We start from the raw sequence: 27,163 nt of genomic DNA on the forward strand, positions 1-27,163 counted from the left end.
TATTCACACATGCTATTATATGATTACATAGCTCATATAATGAAATATTAATACGTTCATGTGGAAATCTTCTAATCCAAACTCGATTTACCTTCTTCTTCAAGGAATCATGTATTTCTTGCATTCAAACACCATTGGAAACCAAAACCCCCAACGATAGTGATGAAACAGCAGGCGTCTTGTAGATCTTCCACCTTATTATTAGTGTTAAAAGTACCATATAAAATACATTGGGACCATCGTAGCCGAGTGGTTAAGATGTCCCGACATATCCCCACAAGCCCTCCACCTCTGGGTTGCAAGTTTAAATCCTATGTGAGGCAGTTGCCAGGTACTGACCGCTGGTCGGTGGTTTTTCTCCAGGTACTCCAGATTTCCTCCACTAACAAACCTTGCACGAACCCGCATCCCAGAGGTGGAGGGCTATGTAATATCTTAGTAAAAAATAACATCTTAGTATGATTACAACATATTAAGTAACAAACAACTAAATCATACACAATGGTTTTCTCCAAATTTATTCAACATGATATACGACTGCACAGCTTTTGACTCGGTATTACCGTGAAGATATCTGTACAGCCGTATAGATTCGATATATTTATATTAAAATATCACATAATATGGACATACATTGAACGAATCCACACATCATTTGAATCTCCTGAAAATATTGTCTACATCTTATACAAACATGTTTAACAGAACATGACATAATGTACATGTACATATATTAGTGGTAATTTTATTCTAGCGAATCAAATTGCATTTAATCCACCGTATTTTCCGGCGTATAAATCGCGACTTTTCCACCTGAAAATCTGAAAAAACGGTCCAACTGGTTCTCTAAAACATAATCTTGTTGTCTCAATTGATGAATTTACTAATCTATTAAGGGTCTGAGATCCAATTATCTTTTTCGATTACCGTAAAACGTAAATGATAAAGATTCGAAGTTGGACGATAAATTCAGAAGATATGATACCGATACACAAAATATATCGCTAATTAAAAAAATTACACCTTCAAAATAAGCATGCTTTGGCAGAAAACAAGTGTAGATCATTTTTAAAGCATTTACAACTTTATTTTCCACTATCCCAAAAATGGATTTATGTTAATAATAAAATAATTCATCTTTCTTGTTCCGACACTGTGTTAAATTCCGAGCCTTATAATGACATCACTTTCAAAACTTGATTTTTGTAGCCATGAATGCATTTTTTAGAGCGTTTAGTTATTTTTTAATACAAAGATGAATATATTTTCAAACCATTGTCATACAAAAAAAGTGTAACAAATCGATGCAGTTTTATCATTTTCAAAAGTTGACTCATAGTTCCTCGAATAGGAAACAACAGTCCTCATATTACATGTATATCAATATTTCTTCATAATAATATAATGTTGTAAAAATATTAAAGATACTCCAATTAATTCTAAACTATTTTCTTCAGAAATGTTATTTGCCTGTTTCACATGGACAATACATGTAAATTTATCAGGAAACCAATGACCCAATTTCAAACAATAAAAAGACATTGACAATACCAATCGATTCGCATTTGATATCAGAATATACCTGACTTCACAGTAATAATCTAAATTTTATCGTGGTCCCACCAACATCAAGATATAGAGGTTTATTAGTTTTTCATTGTATCGTTGAACCAATAACACGCAATAAAACAATTCATAAATACATTTAAGCATGTGCATATTTTTTTAATTCCATCGTGGTATGAAAATTTTTATTTGCAAACAGTTAATCCGCACAGCCCGATGATATTACATAAAAAAGTAACATCAATGTTTATAACTATTTGTAGACTACACCAATTTGCAGTGAAGGGAGTATTTTTTCCAAATCAACACACCACATCAATGTCTGTAATGTAACGTCACGCGAACGTCAGGGTTTCGAGTCATTCTATGGATTTCTTTTTCGTATTTGTATAAAAAAGAAATTGTCCAATCAGAAATTCAGATTTGGCATAAAACAGTAATATTAAATTAATAAAAATAACTATTTTGTAGTAACATTTTTATCTAAAAAACTAAAACTTTACTATTTACTAATCAATAATTTTAATGTCGTTCATAAAATTTTACTTGAAAAGTATCAAAAATATTAATCAATGTCCTATATAACTACTAGCCCTTCCTGACAATAATAGCGCACTCTTGCAGATGAACAAAAATGAGATCTATCGTCAAATCAGTGATTTCTAACCGTAATTGTAGGATAAATGTCGGTTGGTAGATTGGGCTTAACGTCATTTAACTCATAAACCACTGAAGACACATTTACGATCGTCTTAATCAAAGACTAGACGAGTCCATTATGGAAGTCTAGGGGTATATAGGTTAATGACTCTAAGAACAATACGAACAATACGAAATTCGTGAATTTAAAGCAATAATACAATAACATGGATTTCATCAGCAAATTACATAACTGCATCAAGTATAGATTTGCATTACATTCTACATTCACTCTTACAAATATAAAACTATAAATATGTAAGCTAACAATTGATAATTATATTCGACGTGTTTACGTTCTGTTGGCTAACAGTGATAAGGTTAGAATAATTGTTAAGACTTTCAAGTTTCCTAAAACCTCGTGCGCAGAGTACAATAAAGTTATGAGCTACTTTGGCATAAAAAATAAGTTTTCAACAACTCATATATTATGTCAACTAAAATCATTTTCAAACATATAGCATTTTATCATAGATGGATCTTAACCCAAATAAAAATCTTTTGTATTTCGTTAATATCCAATAACAGTATCTTACTTCGTTGATTGACTGTTTAAGTAATTTCTGAGGTGTATAGAAAAACAGATTAATTATCACACCTCATTAATGGATGAAAGTCTGAAATTATAAAAATGTACTTTAAATTTAATTTCAAAAATAATACACTTTATTGAGGAAAAAAACAAAACTTCTGAATCATAAATCTATATCACAAAACCTTTAGAAGTTTTAAATCTGCATGTATCCAAGTTAAACATTCAACAGCACTCATAACTGATTCGTGTCCCGAAGACAAATCCGTTTATTTATCTAATAAGCTCTAAGTGTAAGAACAGGTTTTAAAGGACATGCACACTTATTGAGCCAAATATGTAGTAAGATTTTAGCAACATGAAAACACGAATACAGTATATATGTTCATGTAGTTATGTACGTTTCGAAATAATTTTTATGTAAGTTTCGAAATGGCTTTTTTAGAAATCTTAAAATTTTAACATTAAAACATTGCAGTGTTCCATAAAGAAATTAAAAAAGAAATGATTTCTGGCAAGAGATGGGCTAAATCATCATCGTGCTTTTTTCATTTTGTCGATATGAAAACCTTAACTCTCTATGAGAGACTTAACTGCATAATTTATTATCTTAAATTATTTTAATTCCGCTTCGGAACAGAATGGCGAATACCAGTTAAGAATATTGAACTAACTATAAATAACGGCAGTTTACCTCTAGTTCAAATAAAAATATACTCAAGCAACCATTTTTGGAATTCTATGAAATACTTAAAACCTGTATGATACATTTACAATACATATCATTACATTGGCTCTTCTATGTGAATCTCAAACTAAAGAATTTTAGAAAAAAACTTCCGGAAACCAACTTTTGGCAGACAGACAGTGTAGTTATGTATGGACTCCAGCATCAGTATGGTCTTAACTAATTCAACCTTGAAGATACATTTAGGCTTTTCTAAATCAAAGACTTGACCAGTCCATTATGAAATTATATGGATCAATGAGTTAATGAGTAACAAATGGTAATATTTACACAAAGTATATCTCAATGAGTTGAAACCACTTACATACATATGCACACTTTGAATAATATTAAAAGTATGTCCCCATATTTACAAAATTAATATTACAAATTACCTACCAGCATACATTCGTAATTAAATCGCTATACCGATGCAATTAAATAATATATTATAACAAAGACTTCATTTGTAGCTATTTCATATCGTTGTTTTGATGCAGGAAAACTATTAATTAACTCAGTCACCCCTGTAAACGCATTAAAATACATCCAGTTCAAACGCTGGAATAGTTCATTATGAGTTTTCAGGGGTGAATGAGTTAGGTGAATAAATCTACGCGACATAGTGACATTTGGGACTAGTTTATTTAACCCTGAATCTCTCTCTCTCCCCCTCCAAGATCAACAAAGTTGAAGTGAATCCGCTTATATCAGTATGTTTATTTCATCAACATATATTATACGTACCAAACAAAGAGAATTCATTTCATTATCCCAAACAAACCAATTTTATTCCATGTAACCGTTAACACTCGTACACTTGACTACATACATGTATTAGTTAAAGATGCTCCACCGCTGACAAATGGTATTTTTTCACTATCAAAAACAAGAGCAGACGATTTTATATTTTTCTTCAGTTGAAAAAGTAACTTACTTTACACCATTACCACCATTGAAAGTTTCTAATTTTACTTCAAGTTAAAAATATGAAAATTAATTAATTGCATCCCGAAAAAAAATCCGTGGCACTATATCTTATATAGAATGAAGTAATGATTGCGCATGAACCAAAGGGAAAATATATTATTTTATGTTATTTTTTGTGTTAATTAGGCATATATATACACGATTAAACACCAATTATTGTTCAAATGATGAATATCATTTATGCTCTGTCGGCGGTGGAGTATCTTTAATAATAATAATATAGAATAACTAACAGATAAAACATATTGAAGGTAAAGGTAAGAGATGTTTAAGTTACAAATTAATGTACGGTAAAACATGGTTCCAACGAATTCACGTCGTTATAAGTATAGTTTGCTATACACATATTACAAACATCGTATAGGTACCTTGACAGGGGAATGAACTTGACTATCTTATAACCAGGAATTCCTTGTAAGCGTGTTTGTTATAAATGTGTGTTATTGTATAACATTTATACTACAGTTTATCGAATACTGTATTTATCCAGCTATAACTTCCAGTTAATCCATGTTTAATCATTAAGTATTTTAGAAAAAGGCCCATGTGCGTGAATACTACATTTCTATTCATAATGGGTTTTTTTCAAATTGGACCCATATCCGTCAATAAGCCCCCTTCCTATTTTAATTGAAAAGGTATTTAGTTCATTACAATGTCTCAGAAGTAAAGATTTAGAAGAATCACAGAGCTCACATAAAACTCCTGATTTAAGGACTTATTTCGAAGGAAAGAGACCTAAACTCACAAAGTTATGAACTGTATTGAGTTGAACAATTTCATATATATCTTTTCAAAAAATTTGAAAATATTATTTCTTAATCCCAAAACGAATAAACATTTGTAAAAGACCTGATCCAGAATAGCATTTTTTGTGATTTTATCTTTTCAATGGCTGTGTATCTCATCCCAAAATAAATAAATATTTGTTAAAGCCTAGTGATCCAGAATAGCACTTTCTGTGATTTTATCATTCCATTGGCTATGTATGATAGAATGAAGTAATAGATAAGATGTCATAAAAAATGAAATAAAAATACATGTACATCTACAATGTACTAACGTTTAATACCTTCTATAGTGAGATTTTATATAATAATAGATGTTACCTGTGGAACATAGTTTTGTGTCAAGCCCCTGTGACATGAACTATAATCTATATATTAACTTACAAAAATAGTGAACTGAAAACATAAAGTTGGTTAATACGTCAGCAGTGATTCCTTTAACTCATCCACCCCTGAAGACACACTTAGGCTCTTCGAAATCAAAGACAAGATCAGTCCATTATAGAAATTCAGGGGTGAATGAGTTAAAATTATTTTTAAAAAGTATACCATATATACATTCCACTCTCTTTAACAAAACATTTTCCCTCAAAAATAAACAAACATTTAATTCCTATCAATCCTTTCACGTGGCTTTTCCTAGATCAATTTTTTTCTGTATCGCTCGTGCTGAATGGTATACCATGGAGTCTATGAGGCCAGCAACTGGAAAAAGAAATAAAATCAATTTTATTAATGAACAGTAAGCTTTGAGACTTATCAATGATGGCTGTAGATTGTAATTTAGTCAGAAAATCATGGAGCTTACGATTCACATACAAAATAATCATTATTTTAAATTCCATGTCGTGCATTATCAGTGAAAATTCAACAATAGCCATCATTATCATGTTGGTGGAAAGTGCATGTATGCATGTATTTGTGTATGGTACGTGTTATCAAAACATAAGCTTTAGTCTGTGGAGGACTTATTTCGGCCCTCTACATCAAAGACTAGACCAGTTCATAATGAAATTTCGAAAGTTGTAATAAAACCATTTGTGCATGAAATATTTTTTATCTCAATTTTTATATTGAAGAAAAGCCTAAATTCCTTCCAGATAACGAGACAAACCTTCAGACCAGGAAATCATGTATGGTGTCATCAATCAGTTTGTCAATCCAGATATTTTTTGTTTATCTCAATCACGCAAAATTCCATAATGGACTGTTCTGGTCCTTGATTTAGGAAAGTGTAAATGTGTTTTCAGGGGTGAATGAAATAATGATGATTGATTATGTAGTGTATAAGTAACCAGACAATGGTAGACAGAGTGGATTAATTAGAACATCACTTGTGTAGGAAATCAAGAATTAAATTTTATCAATAAACATTTAATATGAGATTTTTTTTATATGTTTATGATATACAAACCAGTGAATACTCCTCCTATAATAGCACACACTCCAGTCAGAAAGTGCATGAATGATCTGGGAAAAAACAAAAGTTAAATCTCAAGAAAGTGCATGAGTGATCTGAAATAACAAAGTTAAAATCTTAATTTATGGTAATGAGTCTTATAACAGAGAGTTTAGTTAAAACCGTAATACACAGCAATAATCTTTCTTATTAATGAAGCAAGTTCATTTATTTGTTTGGGATTTATATCATATTAGCAGCTTTAGGAGGTTGACAAAAGCCAGAGTACCAAGATGGAAAAATCACATACCTATCTCCAGTATGTGTGACAATTTATCTATGCTTTAAGTTATTAAATTAATAATTAACTCACCGATGCTTTTCTGTATATTTAACCATCATGGGAGATAACTCATACATCACAAACACACCAGGGAGACCGGACTCCCCCGTGCTGGCTCCTACTACCTTGGAATGTTTTGTCACAGAGTACTGGTTAGTATTAAGTGTCTGAAAAAGAATAAAGAAAACATGGTAAGTATATAATTAGGAACATCAATATATTGCAAAAGTGTTTATTTCTGATCTTTTTAAAATAAAAAAATATAGTTTTCAATAATGCATATCAAATATCTGATATCATTCTCGGACCCCATCGGCTGTCAAGCTATCGCTATACCAACTAACACTGACAGAGTGAAAGGAGGAGAAGTAACTCTGATGGATGAGAATGATCTGATATATGTTCTTGAAGTTAATATTTTTATTTGGAAGCAAAATTTGTTACATTAAAATATTTTTTTATGAAATTATATGGTTTTTCTTGGGTTTTTTTTTTTTTACATGAGTCAAACCATCATACAAATGATGTTATGATAGATATTTTGGTCTGCCATCTTCCTGATTTTTATAATGGATATCATGATTTCATTTGGAAAAATTACAAAAAAAAAAAACATCTTCCACTGGGTAAAAGTTAAATAATGTTGAAAATAAATGAGTTAAAATAATTTGATAACAATTGTTTTGTTTATTATTTTGAGTTTTTTTTCTTCTTAATTTTATCCCTTTTTTCTTCCTAACTTATTAAACCTAATGGAAAAATCTTATTTTTCAAATTCAGAAAATATCATTGCGTGTATACCAAAATTACATTACTCCACATAGAACAAATAAAGTTTAATTGGCCTGTACTAAATTGCCTCCTTTTTTTTTAATTATACTATGAAGTCGTTACCTTTCCTGATGTTTTCACATATGTTGTTGGGACGACTTTTACAAAGTACTGGAACATCATTTGATCTGCAATTAACAAATAATGAATAATAATTAAAAATATTGCAAAAGTTGGGCTAAGCCGGGATTCGAACCCGGGACCTCGCGCACCCGAAGCGCGAATCATACCCCTAGACCACTTAGCCATGCTAAAAATGCAGTCACTAAAATTGTGATATTTGTCAACCGGTGTTTATTCCAATTTGTGTTTGAATTTTTGTGGTATATCTTAAATTAAACTCAAAATGGTCAGTTATTATTACAAATACTTTCTTGAATTTATGCCCACTACATATTTCTTTGTTTCTGTTTACGTGGCAAAGTCGTTTTATCAACCGGAAGTGAAAGTATGTTTTGTAAAGATCTACTTCCGGTTTAGACTTGCTGTCCTAGAATCCGCAGACTCGCAGGTATAAAGTTATTCTAAGTATTTACAATTGTAGACAAGCAATTTAGCTTGAAAGATTCAATCAAAACCAGACATTATGGTTTTATTCTTTGTGTTTTCTAGCTAATAACATAAATATTGAGTCGTCAATGGTCGTCAAGTTTTACCATGCTTCTCGGCAAGGTCGCGAAAATTCAAACACCTACTTATGCAAAAGACAGTGTCACACTGTCAACAGTCTGATGAAATAAGTGAATGGCACTGATTATATGAGATAATAATGGAATGGCTTAGTTTTAACAGTGAGGAGTAGCTGTTTTTATTGGATGTACATGATACGTATATGAAAGTTTCGTTTTGTTTCACCGGCGTCTCCAATTTTGACGGATCACGTACACATGACATACAGATTGTCAGATACTCCCACTTCCGACAACTTTTCTGCATCTGCCTCGTATTGTACAGAAGTTGTATTTCTATGAGTGTTGTGACAGTTTCCTGTGTATTTGTTTTACAACGGGACATTTTAATTTTAGTGCAATGTTGCTGATAGTAGTAGAAGCTTAAGGCTGTCCGTTCATTAAATTAGTCAGATTTCTGTCTGTCTAACCTGCTAAATATTGTTCTGGAGACATATTGCATGTACATGTATGTTATAAATGCATATATGCGTGACCTTCGTGAGTACTTATACTAGCTCCACTTCTTTTTGACTAACTTAGCTACAATAGTAGAGGTATATCACTGTTACAGCTCGATCAGTAGAAAGCCAGAGGTTCCGCGTTTGACCTTATGCAGATGCAGTAATTGATCTTTTATTGTCTGGTTTAGAAATGCCGGTTGGGAATGTAGGCTACGGCCAAGCTGGCCCGTCCTGTTTTGACAAGATGAAGATTGGGTTTATGATGGGATTCAGTGTTGGAATGGCTTCAGGAATGATTTTCGGAGGATTCTCAGCTTTACGGTAAGAAAGTACAAATATCTATTGATTTGGAACAAGAAATTAAACATTTTGTACATCAAAGGATCAAATTATCTGTGTCTTCTCTTGCCTCCAGTTTCACTATGAGATAGTCCAGGGGTGGATATAACGTCAGTGTTTGTAAGCCCTGGAGTATCGAGGATGCTCAAGTCAGTGTTCTCCCCAGGCCCTTTCCACATAACGGTCCCGTTACGTGGAAATTTTTAGCCGTTGCACAGGAATTTCTTCCGTAGAGCACTTTCGGCCTCCCGTTGCACATAAATAAATCAGACCCCCATTTTCTCTAAGTAGGTCTACTGAATATAAACCTCATAATAAATCCCTCCTGCTACCTAACAAGTAGTATTCTTATAAATTTACGGTGTCTGTCATGCTGCTATGCCATGGGATTGGGTCCATTTTTACGACCGTGACCGTGTTGATTACTTGTGATCCGCAGGGGTGTCCTGCCAGATTGTACTGTTAAATTGCATTGATAAGTAAACAAAAGAGGTGTGACTAGTCCCTAACCAAGACCTCACTTGTTCTATTTAGCAGGGGATATAGGTCAGCTAGAGAGAGGAGAAATAACTGATCAAATCACTTTCAATCATGTGAGCTACGGCGACGTAACTGAAGTGCAGCACATCGGCAGTTTAGGAAACAAACTGACACCTTTTCAACAGATGTTTTGATTATAGCTAGTGAGCATCATCCCAAAAACAAACACTGCCTGCAATTGTAAATGATGTACTCACGTTTTTAATGTAATATACTGCTGAAAGATACCACAAACTTTGCAACCGAAATGGCCGCCATTTTGGTGTTAGGTAATTGTAATAATAGAGCCAGCTGGGTATAAGAAATCCGGATTTGAAAAAATTTCCAAAATTTGTAAATTTTAAGCATAATTGGATGATAATAAACATGTCATAAAAGTGTACAGATATGTGTTATAAAAGACTTAAATTTTAACAATGATTTTTTTATCTCTTTCAAAAGTTACATTTACAGTACCATACAGTAACTACAGTCTGTTTTAAATATTTTAAATACACAAACAGTGATTGGTGCATAATCCCATAATAATCTAGAATTGTGAAACACATTAAAATAATTTTAATTTAAAAATTTAAATAATTCTTATAATTTTTAAATGCAATTAATCTGGATTCAGTAAATGTGACAGTGAGATCAAAATGTTATTATTTTCTGTTATTTTTATTTTAATTATAACACTAGGTCATTATAATTAATTGTGGCACAAAAAAGATTATTCGCGCTGCGCCGGGCAGTTTGCAACGGGGAAAAAAAATTACCATAGCGCAGTGAAAAAATCCTGGGAAGAACACTGCAAGTCCCTGACCAAACTTTCCTGTTGTCAGAAGTACTTTAACACTCAGTCTGGAAATTTATTTCTATTTAGTAATTGGTAGTAATTTGAAATTTCAATACATTTGAACTTGCAGCTGTAGGTAATTAAAACAATCAATCTTTCTTATAATTATAATATTGATACCTTACAATGATTTCATATATCGGCAGAGATTTGTATATATTATAGCTAGGTAGGCAATGTTTCTTTGTGAATGTAGTGTCCATTTTTATCAGTCGAGTCTAGATCTATGAATTTTGACTTTGTTGTCTTAATTGATTTACAGATACGGTTTGAGAGGAAGAGAGCTGGTACAGACTGTAGGAAAGACAATGGTACAAGGTGGTGGGACATTTGGCACATTTATGACAGTTGGCACGGCAATACGTTGCTGATCTATCGAAAATTAGGACTTTTTACGAAATTTTGTGATGGAATAGACGAGTCGAGACATCTCGCAATCAAATTGAACATTACAGTCGTTGGGGATCCCAGAGGGAAATTTTACAGAAAATCTACATCCAGCAAGGGGCTTGTTTATAAATATAAAAAATGTGTCACAGATATAGAGCAAGACAAACAATGTAGTATACTATATTGTATTTTATATATGCATGCAATAGATATTTTGAACTAAGTTTTTTCGTGGCGATTCAATTTTACGATTTCCATTTCAAAACAAGTTCATGGAGATTGATATTCACAGATTTGACAACTGAATGATAATTCCTATCAATACAGATGATGTAGATATTAATTCGCAGAGATAAACTTTTGCAAATTCAAATTTACTTGATCGTGAAATTCGCGAAAGTAAATCCAACACGAAAGAAAGGTGGTTTACAATATATTTTATGCAGTGCTGAAATAAGTGATTTGATTGTGAACCAATAACAACCAATTCATATCGGTAAATATCGCTGTTCAAGGTTTTAAATAACTATCCTCACAGTGACTTAATTTTCATGGTATTAGCATATGAACAATGATTATTTGATTCTAATCATTTTGTATCAAGTGGTTAATATCATGCAGTGTAATTGTTGATAATTCTTCCAATTGTTTCATCATTTTATCGAGTAGTTTCATGAAACCTCGTATCATGAGTGAAATGGAAACTGGACACATCACTTTATCCAATTCTGATTCAGAATTTTCAGACTTTCATTGTGTACATGTCCGGTGCCATGTGTAATATAGATCGGGTGGCATGGGTTGTGTGGAGTGTGATGTCACGTAAGTTTGACATTTGAGAAATATGTATGAATAAAATATTTGAAATATTAAATTCTTAAAGTTTAACTGGCTTTGCATGTTATTTTTCAAAACTTTTGCATATTTATATACAAATGTATCTGGTCATGTTGAGTTACATTCAAACCAGGCTAAAAGAGCACTTGTGTGCTTAAATGAATAATTTTGTATAATGCAACCTTATCATCAAACACTCAGGAGCAGTATATATGCTATTACCATATTTGCCATAATTAGCGCCCAGGACTTTTTAAAAAAAAATATAACAAAGTGGGTGCATATTAGGTAACGGGTATGTAAGTTGTGGTCTAAAAAGCTTTAAAAAGTCAACCATCTTTTAACAGTTTCGTGCCACATTAATCTGTCGAAGTGAGCATGCATATGCCTTTTTTCCTTTGAAACATATTATTACATTTGATTCACATGTAAAAGACTCTCAAGTTCACATATTTAAGGATACAATACTGATGTTATAAGCAACACACAGTGTTAAATCTATGGGATGACGTGCTTATATAACTTTGCAGATGAAGGGAGGGATGCTTCAGTGATAATTGTCTGCTCTTACACTTGTACAATGTAGTGATCATTCTTTATAGATAAAGGTTTAACTAGTTCAAACTTTTTATATCTTTAATTTGAAGACTACATTTATCACACACTCGATTCATTATACAGTGAAGTGTATGATTATAAATTGAATTTCAGTAGCTTGAGGATCAGGTCACTGTTACTGTTACTATTTTTAGTTAAAACAAGAGGCCCAGAGGGCCTGTATCGCTCACCTGGTTTGTAATGCCAAGTAATGTTCTAAATACAGGTTCATTGTTTCTTTTCTGAAGGAATTCGAATATTTACCTCTAATTCACCTACTGGGCCCTACCCATCCTGCCCCCCGGGGGTCAGAGCCAACATTTATAGAAGTTCTGTTCCCCTTCCCCCATGGATGTTTGTGGCCAAATTTGGTCACAATCCATGCAGAACTCTAGGACAAGTAGCGATTTATAGGATTTACCTCTATTTCCCCTATTGGGCTCCACCCCTCCTGCCCCAGAGGGGTCAGAGCCAACATTTATAGAAGTTCTGTTCCCCTTCCCCCATGGATGTTTTTGGCAATTTGGTCACAATCCATGCAGAACTCTAGGACAAGTAGCGATTTATAGGATTTACCTCTATTTCCCCTATTGGGCCCCGCCCCTCCTGCCCCCAGGGGGTCAGAGCCAAACTTTATACAAGTTCTGTTCCTCTTCCCCCAAGGATGTTTGTGGCCAAATTTGATTACAATCCATGCAGAACTCTAGGACAAGTAGCGATTTATAGGATATACCTCTATTTCCCCTATGGGGCCCCGCCCCTCCTGCCCCCGGGGGGTCAGAGCCTAACTTTATAAAAGTTCTGTTCCCCTTCCCCCAAGGATGTTTGTGGCCAAATTTGGTTACAATCCATGCAGAACTCTAGGACAAGTAGCGATTTATAGGATTTACCTCTATTTCCCCTATTGGGCCCCGCCCCTCCTGCCCCCAGGGGGTCAGAGCCAAACTTTATACAAGTTCTGTTCCCCTACCCCCAAGGATGTTTGTGGCCAAATTTGGTTACAATCCATGCAGAACTCTAGGACAAGTAGCGATTTATAGGATTTACCTCTATTTCCCCTATTGGGCCCCGCCCCTCCTGCCCCCGGGGGGTCAGAACCAAACTTTATACAAGTTCTGTTCCCCTTCCCCCAAGGATGTTTGTGGCCAAATTTGGTTACAATCCATGCAGAACTCTAGGACAAGTAGCGATTTATAGGATTAACCTCTATTTCCCCTATTGGGCCCCGCCCCTCCTGCTCCCGGGGGGTCAGAGCCAAACTTTATACAAGTTCTGTTCCCCTTCCCCCAAGGATGTTTGTGGCCAAATTTGGTTACAATCCATGCAGAACTCTATGACTAGTAGCGATTTAAAGGAAATGTTGACGGACGGACGACGGACGGACGACGGACGATGGACGCCGCGCCATGGCATAAGCTCACCGGCCCTTCGGGCCAGGTGAGCTAAAAAAAACCATGATCAGCCGTTTCACAGCTTCATATCTTCATGGATGTTCACATATGAATAGATAATCATAACATCTTGGACAAGTTTAATTCTCAGGGTAATTGGCTGTGTCAAATCAATGCTATATTAAAATTATTAATTTATTCATGTATTGATTTCTTCATAGATGTTAATCAAACTTTACAGTTGAATACATATTCAAAACATCTTGGACAAGAACCAATGTCAGTTAGTCAATGTTACGTTACAGGGAACTATTTTCGAGAGAAAGAAAACACGTTAACACTAGTATTTCTTTTTAGGTCATCTGACCGAAGGTCAGGATGACCTTATTGTCATCGTGTTTCGGTCAGGATGACCTTATTGTCATCGTGTTTTGTCCGTCGTCGTGCGTCGTGCGTAAGACTATTTATACAAAAGCCTACTCCTCCTTCACCCTTGGATGGATTTCATCCATATTTAGTTTGAAACATCATTGGGGAAGGACAATCATATTTTATATAAATGAGCCTGGTCCAACCCCTAGGGTCAGAGGGGCGGGGCCCAAAAAGGGCAAATTTTCTTAATTTTAGCTTTAAAATCCTACTCCTCCTTCATCCTTGAGTTGATTTCATCCATATTTGGTGTGAAACGTCATTAGGGAAGGACAATTATTTTTAATATAAATGAGCCTGGTCCGACCCCTAGGGTCAGAGGGGCGGGGCCCCAAAAGAGCAAATTTTCTTAATTTTAGCTTTAAAATCCTACTTCTCCTTCATCCTTGGATGGATTTCATCCATATTTGGTGTGAAACATTATTGGGGAAGGATAATCATATTTGATATAAATGAGCCTAGTCCGACCCCTAGGGGCTGAGGGATGGGGCCCCAAAAGGGCAAATTTTCTAATTTTAGCTTTAAAATTTTACTCCTCCTTCATCCTTTGATGGATTTCATCCATATTTAGTGTGAAACATCATTGGGGAAGGACAATTATTTTTTATATAAATGAGATAGGTCCAACCCCTAGAGGCTGGGGGTTAGGGCTAGAAAACGGCAAATTTTCTTAATTTAAGCTTTAAAATCCTACTCCTCCTTCATCCTTGGATGGATTTCATCCATATTTGGTGTGAAACATCATTGGGGAAGGGCAATCATATTTTATATAAATGAGTCTGGTCCGACCCCCAAGGGGCTGAGGACTTGGGCCCCAAAAGGGCTAATTTTCTTAATTTTAGCTGGCCCACGTCCTGTTTTCAGGTTTCGGTCTCCGATCTCAATGAAAATTGGTCTATAGGGGTTTTAATTGATGCCAAACATCATACAAACATTTTCGTAAAGATTTTGGTATTCCAAGATGGCCGCTGACCCACTTCCTGTTTTAAGGTTTCAGTCTCCGATCTCAATGAAAATTGGTCTATAGGGGTTTTAATTGATGCCGAACAACATACAAACATTTTCGTAAAGATTTTGGTATTCAAAGATGGCCGCTGGCCCACTTCCTGTTTTAAGGTTTCAGTCTCCGATCTCAATGAAAATTGGTCTATAGGGGTTTTAATTGATGCCGAACAACATACAAACATTTTCGTAAAGATTTTGGTATTCAAAGATGGCCGCTGGCCCACTTCCTGTTTTAAGGTTTCAGTCCCCGATCTCAATGAAAATTGGTCTATAGGGGTTTTAATTGATGCCGAACAACATACAAACATATTCGTTAAGATTTTGGTATTCCAAGATGGCCGCTGGCCCACTTCCTGTTTTAAGGTTTCAGTCTCCGATCTCAATGAAAATTGGTCTATAGGGGTTTTAGTTGATGCCGAACAACATACAAACATTTTCGTAAAGATTTTGGTATTCAAAGATGGCCGCTGGCCGACTTCCTGTTTTTGGGTTCAGTCTCCGATCTCAATGGAAATTGATCTATAGGGGTTTTAATTGATTCAGAAGGGGGAACTTTAGGTGAGGACAATCATATTTTATAAAGGACCAAGCTAAGAACCATGGGGATAGTACGGTGGAGGTCCAAAATGGGAGCTTTGCTGAAATTTGGCTTTAAAATCTGACTCCTTATATTAATCCTTGAATGGGTTACAACCATATATGGATGAAGGGCTACCAAGTTTGTTCAACAAATGACATTTACCTATTTCAGAAACTTACATATTCAACTAAGGAGTTCCTTGTATTGTTTATATTAATCGTTAACCAATACTTTCTACTGTGACTTTGTTATTTTGTGCCATGAGTCAGATGACCGTTAAGGCCAATGGGCCTCTTGTTTAACCAAATACAATATGCTGAAAATATTCCCGTCGTAAGTGAACAAATACTTCAGTAAATTTGGGGATATTCCAAGGCAGCCAAGAAGTGTATTCCTTCTTTGCATTTTACAGAGTTATATGCCCGTGCGAGTAGGTATTGATTGTGACGTCATGTGTTTGTGAACATAATATCATTGAATACTTTTAAGGAAAAGGATGTGGGTTTCGCTCACTAAATGATGATGTCACTACCATACTTATACCGACATGGGAAGTAACTCTGTAAATTACTAAAAAAAAAAAACGGAATAAAAGTGTATACCTGGTAAATCTTGATTAAGACCAACAAGATAAAATGGACATCTGATGCGATAATTTCTGAACTTGCGGACTGATCATGACTGTTCACAGATTATGCCTGACAACAATGCTGAGGGCAAAGGAGCAGTATGTATTAGTGAAGTGATCATAGAGGCTCTACGTGGGTTTGGTTGGGGCTCAGCAGTCTCTGGCATCATTGCAGGACAGATTTTTTACAGGTAAGACATTCAAGAAAAGTGCAAGGTTTCCTTTATTACATATCTATAGAAGGCCAAAAAAAAAAAAAAGTCTGTTTATGGTTACCCGACCGACCCTTATTTTGTATTCCCCACCCTAAGTTTTTTTTCCACTTTTCTACGAAAAAAAAATTAAATGTCTGGATTTTGATCTCAGACTCCAGTTTCGGCCATTACTTTTACACATCTCCGTCAGATATAAAGAGTCAAGAGTGAAAGACACTAATGTTTATTCATTTTATTGATAAATTGGAGCCATATATCTGTTAAGTAAACGGCTCGTTATTGTATCTGAACTTGACAAAAAAATTTAGGAAAAAAGAATATATATACATGTATTCCTACCTACCAACCCTATTATTTTTGCCAATGTTACCCTAAATAGACATTTTTTTTTTTGTGGCCTAATGTTATGTTAAGGATGTGCAAGGTTTTAGAATTACATGTAAAGCTGGAGTGTCTGATGAAAAACCATTGACCTGCGGTCAGTACCTTGCAACTTCCCCTGTTTGTTTTGAACCAGCGGCCCAGAGGTGGAAGGCTTGCAGTAATGTGTCTGAACATTTTACCCCTCAGTCATTGGACAATGAAATTAGTTTATTATCACATAACTTATTGCTTAAGGAGAACCGTGCATCAATAATTTGAAAACCTTCATCCCGTAAAAATAATCTATTGTACAAGAGTTATTTCCCTTTATGTTATAGATTTTCATACAATGCATTATAGAATTTATTTTTTGCAAGCATGCTAATAATATTCTGGAAATTTTCATTAAATGGGAATATCATGTGTAATATTGTAAGTTCCAAAATTTTAATAATGAAATATGTATTCTTTTGACCACTTAGTTTGACAATTTACCACTGTGCTGATAAATCTAAATGAAGGGAAGTAACAATGAAATATCAAAATGGTAAAATGGGGTCTTTGAATTACAGTCAAATCTGTCTATAAAGACCCCACGAGGAACAAAGAAAGAATAGGCCTTTTTAGCCAAATAGTCTTTATACACAGGTCAAATTTTGTTGAAATACAGGAGGTCACAAATGGTCAATCGATGTGGGTAAAGTATGATTTATTATCAATTAGTCCAACTTTCCGGTGATTATGATGTCACGAAAATCAAATCAAATAATGACATCATAATCATCAGACGGTGGGATTTAATGACGGAAAATTGTACTTAATTCCACATCGTTTTGGGATCTCAAATTCCCCGCATTGACCTTTTGGGACCTCCAGATATTGGTCTTATTTAACAGGTGTATTTTATACAAAGGTGGTCGCTAAGGTACGGTTTACTGCATAATCAACAACTGTTTATGAACCACTTTTTATGGAAAATGTGTTTTTGCAGGAAAGGTTACCGAGGAACGGATTTGTACAGAACTGTTGGTTCGATAACACTGAAGACAGCAGCAGCAGCAGGAATAGTAATGGGAGGTTTGGCAGCAATATCTGGCCAATCACAAAACAAGAATCCTTGGGACCAATCACAAAACAAGAAACTTTTGGACCAATCACAAAACCAGAAATCTTGGGATTGACTGATCCAAAATTTGATAGACATACAAAATTACAAAATAAACACATTAATGAACGATACGAGTACTCAACTTTTCTTGTATGACAGGAGGGAGGAATTAAACATTTAACTGATTACTCATTTACCCCTGAAGCCACATTTAGGCTCATCTGAAACACAGAATAGACTAGTCCATTATGAAATTCGAGGGGTGAATAAGTTGACTGGTACAAATCTTTGTACAGTGTCCGATTTAGCTACCATTGCATCCAATGATTTTAGTTATTCACCCCTGAAATTTTATAATGGACTGGTCAAGTCTTTGATTTAGAAGAGGCTATATGCATCTTTAGGGGTGAATAGGTTATAAGATGACCAAAAGAAGCTTACATATAAATAATGTACATTGGTTTTTTCAAGTACATAAGAGATATATCTCTTTGGCTTTTATTTGCTTTAACAAACTTGGTTGACCTTCATCACAGTATGACAGAGGCCCAATATCAAGTTTCTCGACCTCTTTCTTATTGACAAGAAGTCATTTAAAATATTTTAGCCTATTTAAATTTGACCCCAATAATCTTAAAGGATGGTCAAAATAATAAAATTTGAACAAACTTGCCTATTTGACTCCTGTAACCTTTAATGAAGATCAAGGTCATTCATTTGAACAAACTTGGTAACCCTTCATCCTAGCATGCTACATGCCAAATACCAGTACCCATGGCCTTTTGGCTATTGAGAAGAAATTGTTGCAATGAAAAGTTTACGCATGACGTCTGACAAAGGGCAATAGCTAATAATGTAAAGGGTGGGGCCAGGGGTGAAAACCATTACATTTATATCCTAGCCCTTTGGGTCCGAACACCTAATAAGCACTTTATTATTGTAAAAAAGTGTCAAAGTACCAGTAGACAGAAACAAAATATTACGGGGGTACTACTTCTGTTATAGAGAGCTCTTTTGGTGTGATACATTTATACTGACCTTGTTCAGCTATTTGAACTGTGTTGTCTAAAGGGTTGATGATTCCAGGGTAGTCTTTACCAAATGACAGGTGTTGGATGGAATGTGTAATGTTAAACTGAAAAAACGAAAAATAATAATTTACAAACTGGAACGAAAGATAATAATTTACAAACTTGAACGAAAAATTAACAAACTGGAAAAGAATAATTTACAAAGTGGAATGAACAAGGAGCAGCAAAGCATGGCATTGTCCCCGTGGTCCTGCAGTTGGTATGAAAACCCAAATACATAGATATCAAGCTCATGAAGTTAGAGTTATAACTTTAAATATGTGAATCTTGACTAAGTATCAATGGTGACTGAAACAAATACTGACAATGGAAGATCTGCAATAGCAAAAGGCACCACTAAGACACTAGTCTGATATATACAGAAAGTTTCAAGGAGCTGCATTGAGCAGTTTGGGAGTTTTAGCCGGAAACAGCAAAAAAAAAACACAGTAATTTGGTATTTTTGACTTAAGTTTCAATGGTGACAGAAAAAATACAAGAAATAATTATCTACAAACTGTAAAGTGAAATAATAATTGATTAAAAACTATTTCATAAATAAAAGTTTTGTTTTGATAATTTCATCTTAAAACATAATATCAATAAGTCAATACTGTTTTGTAAATCATGATATTCGTCATTACTTTCATTGTGGTTCAGAGATTTATTATTTGATACTAAAAATACTTTAAATCTTTAAAGATGCTCCACCGCTGACAAATTGTAATTTTTCACTATTAAAAACAGGAGCAGACGATTTAGTATGTTTCTTCAGTTACAAAAGTTACTTACTTTACACCATTACCACCATTCAACAGTTTGAGCTTCTAATTTTACTTCAAGTTCAAAATATGAAAAATAATTAATTGCATCCCGAAAAAATTCCGTGCCACTATATCCTATATGGAATGAAGTACTGATTGCGCTTGCACCAAAGGCAAAATAAAATATTTTATATCATTTTTCGTGTTAATTAGACATATACATGCACGATTAAACACCAATTACTGTTCAAATAATGAACATCATTTATGCTCTGTCGGCGGTGGAGCATCTTTAATTATATACATTAGCAGTATGCATTGCTTTGTATACTTACTTTCTGCCCACCAAAAGCTTGTAGGTCATGAACTATCAAGAAAAGAAAAGTAAATCAATGCATATGATTATTTCAGTCTCACAACATTAACTGTACAAATGTAGAAATTGTAACATACAATACTTCTGTGTCACTATTTTCCAGGCCGAAATTGTGTTCTTTATTAAAGTGAACAGTCGGGCAAGGATGGCTAAAGTCGGTATAAATGGTGTGAATGTATCCAGTATAATTTCTTATGAAATGGAAAAATAAAATCTCTCGTCAAAATCCGTCTGCGTACGAAGAAATTAATTTAAAGTATGGAAATTTTTAAAACGTCCTCCCGGCTCACTATGTCCGTGGTTACATTTCCACACAGCCTCGCTTTCAATGCTTTCAACGTTTCTTTACTTTTATGGTCAGAACTGGGAAACTAAGCAGAACTTGACCGTCGTATTAATATGTGAGAACTTTTGGAAGGCCAATGAACGCATTTAGACTGGTTTTCTTTGCCTGACTATTCACTTTAAATATTGCTTCCCATTAACCAGGTTTAAAAGTTTCAATAAAATTATATGATTATTCCGTCTTTGCGTATTACAGAGTTAGCTCCCTTGCCGGTAGGTATCCTATGTGACGTCATTATATTGTGAGCACAATTCGCATTGTTTTCTCCAAAAGTTATGATGTTATGCTCACAAACACGTGACTTCACAATCAATACCTACCAGCAAGTGCAGATAACTCTGTAATATGCAAATGCAGAAAATGTCCTACCAAATGTTTGACATGTGTATACATGTAAAAAGGTAGCTGAACTTTTGACTTAAATGAGTAAGTCCTCCAAAATTAATACATTTAAGGATTAACTTGAACACAAAAAATCTATGCAAATTAATCCATATAATTCAATTTACTAAAGATAATCTCTTCAATATTCAAAATTCATTTTGGGACTCTTTTGTCTATGAAATTATAACACCGTCATCTCAGCCAATCAGAAGCAACGTTACAAACGGCGATGCCATTTTTTCCTTTATGGGCTGATAAAGTAAATTTTTTAGCCAATGAAAATGCTCGTAACAAGCAAAATTGAATTATTCTTTAATAATTCAAAGGAAGTCATGACCTCAATGTTTCAAACTAGATTTTAATGAGAAAATAGCTGATTTCAGGCAGGTAAACTATGTCAAATCTTACCATGAGCGTGATGTTGTTGAAAACTTTTCCCTGGAGCAAAATGGAAGTTTCCTGCTACTTTGTTAACCTCCAGATAGCCATATACCTGAAAGTATGAGACATTGAAATTCTGTAACTGACTTACTATAAATGTTCGTATTCTAATGGTTTTCACAGTAAAAACATTCTGCTAAATGAATTAATAATTGCTATAAATTCATACATATTGTTCTTACTGGAAGAGTTTGTGCTTTTTTCAGCATAACGTAAATTGAAAATAAAACAAAATAAGTACATAAATAAAGTAAGCCAAAAATACTGCAGTCAAGGGGTGATCAATAGATAATTATGTAACAGAATGCCAGATTCAACACATTGTCACCATTTTCTGAATGTGAACGGCTTATACACGGTATGAACCACATTTACCCAGAGTATAGATTGCATTAAATAAGTCACGGTATTCAAACTCACTGCCCAGAGGTGAAGGGCTTGTGATAATATGTTGGGACATCTTCACCACTTGACCACAGCCGCCCCACCTTTACCTAGAGATAGCATCAGTAAAGTCATCTGCAGATACTGCAGTCTATATCTAGGTGATAGATAAATAGAATTTCAGAAACTGTGGGCAAAGGACTTCTATAAGACATCTCTACCTACATGTACACATTAATAAATTTAGACCAGTGAAAGTTTACTGGTAAAGGAATTAAACTACTGTATTTCACTGCAAATAAGACCCCTACCTATTTTGACCTTTATTTCTTCTCTGGTTGGGGGGTCTTATTTGCGGTGAAATACGGTAATGAAGCCATCTATACCTGACATCCTTCGTTCTTCTGCGATTTCATCTTGTCTGACCATCCTTCACGCTTACACTGAGCAATTCCTTCAGCATTATTAAATGCCCAGCCTTTCTTCCTATACGCTTCTCGCACGTCCTCACAGTTATTACAACATCTAGTAAAGAACGTTAAACATCAATCATATTATTTCTGATTTATTTTCTAAATCATAAAATTAGCTTGACAGGCTATATTGTATGATTACCTGGTAGATTAATAATATTTATTCGTTTTCTAAATTTGGCAATACTATGAGGCAATAGTGGCCTCTCAACCAGGCCATAATAGATTAATATAGATAGAGAACAAAAAAGAATATTTATCAAATATAACATCTAATGTAGTTTCTTATTTTCAGGTTGAACATTTTGAAATGAGCATTTATATTGAGAGTGATTTTTCAGTAGTAAAATTTACCTTCGCTTAGAAACTACTTCTGTATAAAGATCTAGACCAACTGCTCAATAACACAACTCTCTTTCTATTTGAACACTTTAAACTTTGTATAAAGACCATTTTAGCTTTCTCCCTTGAATGGTCTTTATGGAAAAGTTTGACTTTCGTTTATACCTGGTACTACTGAACTTACTTTTGATCATCTGTTTCTGCTCCGTAACACGACTCGCAGCGACTTGGATCAAGAGGCTTTGTTACCATCTAAAACAAAATTAAATTGAGATTCAAGAGATGTTGATGTCTACCATTAATTTATATCTGTTTATCAGTCAAATGATGGACATTTTAGCCTTTCTTTTCTTTACTTTTCAATTTAAACTTGTGATAACAAGGGTACTCTACACTTAAAGGCCCACTACCTTTCCAAAATGTTCAAAATGGGAAATTAAATGAGATCGATCATTTTGTAGAGTCACACAAGTTATTAACTTACCATCAATACTACACCTTTCATCTTCTGAACAATTTGATTAAAATAAATGAAATAATTTATTTTGCTTTTGGTGCATGCGCAATCAGTAGTTTATTCCATCTATTTTCAGCAAATCTGCTACCTTTATGTTTTGCAAGCAGATACAGAAATTCTCTCTACAAGAAGATTAATCAAACACAAATAAACGGTACATGATAACATGGGTATGTTTCTTACCTCTACCACATCTTTGGATGAATCTCCTAATGCTGCAACAAACAAACGCTAAAATAAATATATTTGTCTTCAAAACATAAATCAAATCACACAAGTGTAGGGTGGTTACCGTTAAAACTACCATAGTGTAATTTCAATACTTGTTCTGTGCTTTAATAAAATTTGAATTTGGGGGTGCGCAAATTGCAAATGTGCATATGTCATTGAAAAAGCTGAGAAATCTTTAATAGCTTGAAACTGATATTAGTGATAATCAAGTGATAGAAAAATAAGATAGAGAAAAAATAATTCATGTAGACTGAAGCTAATATTATGCAATGTAACCAATAAGATTCAAATGTTAATATTTGTTAACCAATAAGATTCAAATGTAAATCTTTGTTAACCAATCAGATTCAAATGTAAATCTTTGTTAACCAATAAGATTCAAATGTAAATATTTGTTAACCAATAAGATTCAAATGTTAATATTTGTTAACCAATAAGATTCAAATGTAAATATTTGTTAACCAAGAAGATTCAAATGTTAATATTTGTTAACCAATAAGATTCAAATGTTAATATTTGTTAACCAATAAGATTCAAATGTAAATGTTTGTTAAGCAATCAAATTCAAATGTAACTCTTTTTAAACCAATCAGATTCAAATGTAAATCTTTCTACACCAATCAGATTGAAATGTAGATCTATACTATTCATCCTATTCACTTTGATGATGAAGTACTGATTTCAACTCTGCCGTAGCCATTCCCAAGCCCGTGTTGAGAAAGGAGAAGGGATAAATTCTCAAGTAGAAGTTGTAACCTAAATCTTTACTTTAAACAACCAACAATCAAACAAGCCAAAGTACTGATTTCAGTGTCATAAAGAGATAGGTAATAACAGAAAGGCTAACATGAGAGAGTAATTAGGGGTAAGGGAGGGCTCATACTTTCTTTCTCTGGTTTATCGTCCTTAACATTGCCGAACTCATCTAGCCGTTGTTTGAACAGATGATGGTCAACATCTAGCTGTTGTTCTCCTGACACATCCATGGCGTCAATACTGAGATCTGTAACAGGAGAAAACACATAAGAAGGTTATATTGATAAAAAAAATGGATACTTATCATAACGTCACAGTTAACATAATCATTGTAATAGATTGAGATAAGAATAGAGTTTTATTTATCCATTCCCAGAGCTCTTTGAGCCAATTAAATGGTTCAAAGAGCTCTGGGAATTATCAATTTCATCCTCGAAATTCCATTGATTACTATCATTATCATGAATAACCTCTGAAATATCAAATAGCAAAACTGAAAGCAATTTAGGAGAAATAAACTGACCAATCACAGGCCTGCAGAGACTTCCTTTTAAGATTACAAAGACAGCAATGCCCAACTTCAACACCACAAAGTCTACCACAGTGTAATACAATTCAATTTTTTTTTAAGTGGACAGGGATATCAGGGTCACAACCCGAGTGACAGCTGGTCAACCCGAGGCTTGCCGAGGGTTGATGGACAATATCGTTGATTCATAAGGGTTGAGATATCCCTGTCCACTTGACAGACCCATGTAACATTCCTTTTCTCCCAGATTTTCATGAAACATTATGAAAATACAGTTTAAGAAACATTTCCAAATCGCCGCCATAATAAGAACGTCACAGTGCATCAAATTTAATGATGTCACCGACAATAAACGCCCCATGTATAGATGACGTCACGTCATTGTCTAGCTTGTGTGAGCTGTCTTTTCCCTACCCCGGTAAAAGACAGAGTTATCTTTTCCCTAGCTAGCAACCGCAGGATAACCCTGTTAAGTGTGGGAGAAAATATTAACTTTTGACGTATATTGAGGATGGGTCATGCAAACTATGAGCAATTTGAACAACTATTGTTTGATGCCCATAAGCCTGAAAAAGCTCAGACTTAAGCCATTTTGACTGTTATTATATATATGTTCACCGCAGGTATTTATAAGAAAACTTAAAAAGATATACATACATGCACATGGTATTTTTGAAAATGTTGCATTAATATTTATGTTGAGTTTCTGTCCCCTTGTTGTGTCCACAAACAGCTCGGGTTGGATGTCTTTTGTCAGATAATAATTGAACTCCGACAGAAACAAAACTGCCATCAGTAGACCACTGAGGATTGTAACTGAAAAATTGAAAAGCATTATTTTTAATTACAGAAATTGAGAAAGTGTCTAAAAGTGATAAACTTATATATATTCCATGCAAATTGGTCTTAAGGGTTCTGACTTTTTACTTTAACTGGTAAAAAGTATGCAAATCATAAATTATGTTGGGGTTATACATATTGACTTATTATTCAGTGTCTGAGACGTCGACTCAGTAATTATTTTTCTTTTAATTACTTTAAAAATAGCATGATGATCATATACTCGACGATTGCCTATCTATACTTCAATTCTAATTAACAGACTGGGGAAAAGGAGACGTCAGAGACAGAGATATTTGTTATTTTTGGGAACAGATCTAGTTAACAGTGATTTACATCGATATAAAATGCGCTAGAATTAGCCGACATCAGCTTACTCCAACAATGTTAGAGGTATAGCACGACAAGACACTTTTGACCATTACGTCGTGTCAAAACTCTAACAATCGAGGCAGGATTCACACGGTGCAGAAAAAGACATTTCTTTACCCCCACCATTATTTGTAAGCCTATTTGGTCGCCAGTTTTACTTGGTAATTACAAATTATGGAATAGTGACAGAAAGTAAAAACATCATTATCTACAAAATATCTTGCAGTATTTCAAAGACTCATATAAGGGTTCAATATTAGATATTGCCCATCAGAAGTTCCTCAAAACCGACGTCTAATATGATTGGATTAACATCAGCTAACCATTGACGTTGATGAAGAGGTATCTGGTTCCAGATGTACAAGCATTTTGATCTGCTATCGAGAATGACATGAGCTGTTTTACATTTTAAACAAATTTTGTTGACAGAAGAGAAGCCACTGGGATCAGATAACAGACACTCCCAATATAAATATTATATCTGACTCCCATGACATTATCCTGTTATCAGACGACTTATTATTTGAGATATGTATAATTTGTGCTGACTATGGATAAGAAGTAATGTTTATCATGCTATAGAAATCCTTTAACATTAACTGCATTGTAACTAAATATCCTAACATTTTACGATTTTTTTTTTTTACTTCATCCCAAATTACAAACCAACTGAGTGAAATAAATGCAGTACTGCACGGATTAAGATTAAACCCGTTGATCATCACATGGTACAAAACTACAACAAGTAAAAATGAGTGTATGAATCAGAAAATGATAATAATCAGACGCCGGTGAGTTGAAATTCGATTTCAACTTTTAAATGTAGACTATCCATCGTCGACGGCGATCGACGTGTACTGTTGCTTACTTGTAGCTCCGCCAAAGGTTTTCACGCGAAAATCTTCTAATGTCTTTGGATATGCATCAAATTGTCGTAATCTTTCCATTAAAGAAGATTTCTCCATTATGGTAATCAATATCGTGCAAGAAATTAAGTAAAGTTTCGACGAATTAGGATTCCTAACGTGTCGGTTTTCAAACAGGAAGTATATACCAGATTGTAGTTTCCCA

The 27,163-nt window shown here is 34.2% G+C and overlaps 2 protein-coding genes and 1 non-coding gene across 4 annotated transcripts; 1 reads left to right on the plus strand and 2 right to left on the minus strand.

Moving 5' to 3' along the window:
- Positions 1-502: 502 nt before the first annotated feature.
- LOC138309779 (endoplasmic reticulum-Golgi intermediate compartment protein 3-like) lies at positions 503-27,163 on the minus strand. The gene is made up of 13 exons (XM_069250990.1): positions 26,961-27,163; positions 25,538-25,696; positions 24,479-24,598; positions 23,548-23,579; positions 23,032-23,099; positions 22,419-22,557; positions 21,616-21,700; positions 20,437-20,468; positions 19,306-19,402; positions 7,939-8,003; positions 7,075-7,211; positions 6,717-6,772; positions 503-6,007 (listed from the first exon to the last, which is right to left on the minus strand). The coding sequence occupies exons 1-13, from the start codon at positions 27,055-27,057 to the stop codon at positions 5,928-5,930; spliced, it is 1,167 nt and encodes a 388-aa protein (XP_069107091.1). The 5' UTR covers positions 27,058-27,163; the 3' UTR covers positions 503-5,927.
- On the minus strand, positions 8,051-8,122 carry Trnap-cgg (transfer RNA proline (anticodon CGG)). Its single transcript has one exon. It is a non-coding gene; the product is annotated as a tRNA-Pro (tRNA).
- On the plus strand, positions 8,089-18,396 carry LOC138309780 (reactive oxygen species modulator 1-like). 2 transcript variants are annotated; one of them, XM_069250991.1, is made up of 3 exons: positions 8,089-8,386; positions 16,645-16,772; positions 18,151-18,396. In XM_069250991.1, exons 1-3 carry the CDS (start codon positions 8,222-8,224, stop codon positions 18,338-18,340), a joined length of 483 nt encoding a protein of 160 aa, XP_069107092.1. In that variant the 5' UTR covers positions 8,089-8,221; the 3' UTR covers positions 18,341-18,396. The 2 variants fall into 2 exon arrangements, with proteins under 2 accessions (XP_069107092.1, XP_069107093.1); XM_069250992.1 differs by lacking the exons at positions 16,645-16,772; positions 18,151-18,396 and adding exons at positions 9,196-9,328; positions 10,987-12,002 and having other exon boundaries at positions 8,307-8,386.

The sequence above is a fragment of the Argopecten irradians genome, chromosome 15 (genome assembly GCF_041381155.1).
Source record: "Argopecten irradians isolate NY chromosome 15, Ai_NY, whole genome shotgun sequence".
Classification (NCBI taxonomy): domain Eukaryota; kingdom Metazoa; phylum Mollusca; class Bivalvia; order Pectinida; family Pectinidae; genus Argopecten; species Argopecten irradians.

Coding starts and splice junctions, on each gene's coding strand:
- LOC138309780 (XM_069250991.1), top strand. CDS start 8,222: ATGGTCAGTTATTATTACAAATACTTTCTTGAATTTATGCCCACTACA. Junction 8,387..16,644: donor TAGAATCCGCAGACTCGCAG/GTATAAAGTTAT, acceptor GACTGTTCACAG/ATTATGCCTGACAACAATGC. Junction 16,773..18,150: donor GCAGGACAGATTTTTTACAG/GTAAGACATTCA, acceptor GTGTTTTTGCAG/GAAAGGTTACCGAGGAACGG.
- LOC138309779 (XM_069250990.1), bottom strand. CDS start 27,057: ATGGAGAAATCTTCTTTAATGGAAAGATTACGACAATTTGATGCATAT. Junction 20,469..21,615: donor TCAACAACATCACGCTCATG/GTAAGATTTGAC, acceptor TTTTCTTGATAG/TTCATGACCTACAAGCTTTT. Junction 6,773..7,074: donor AAATATACAGAAAAGCATCG/GTGAGTTAATTA, acceptor GTTTTTTCCCAG/ATCATTCATGCACTTTCTGA.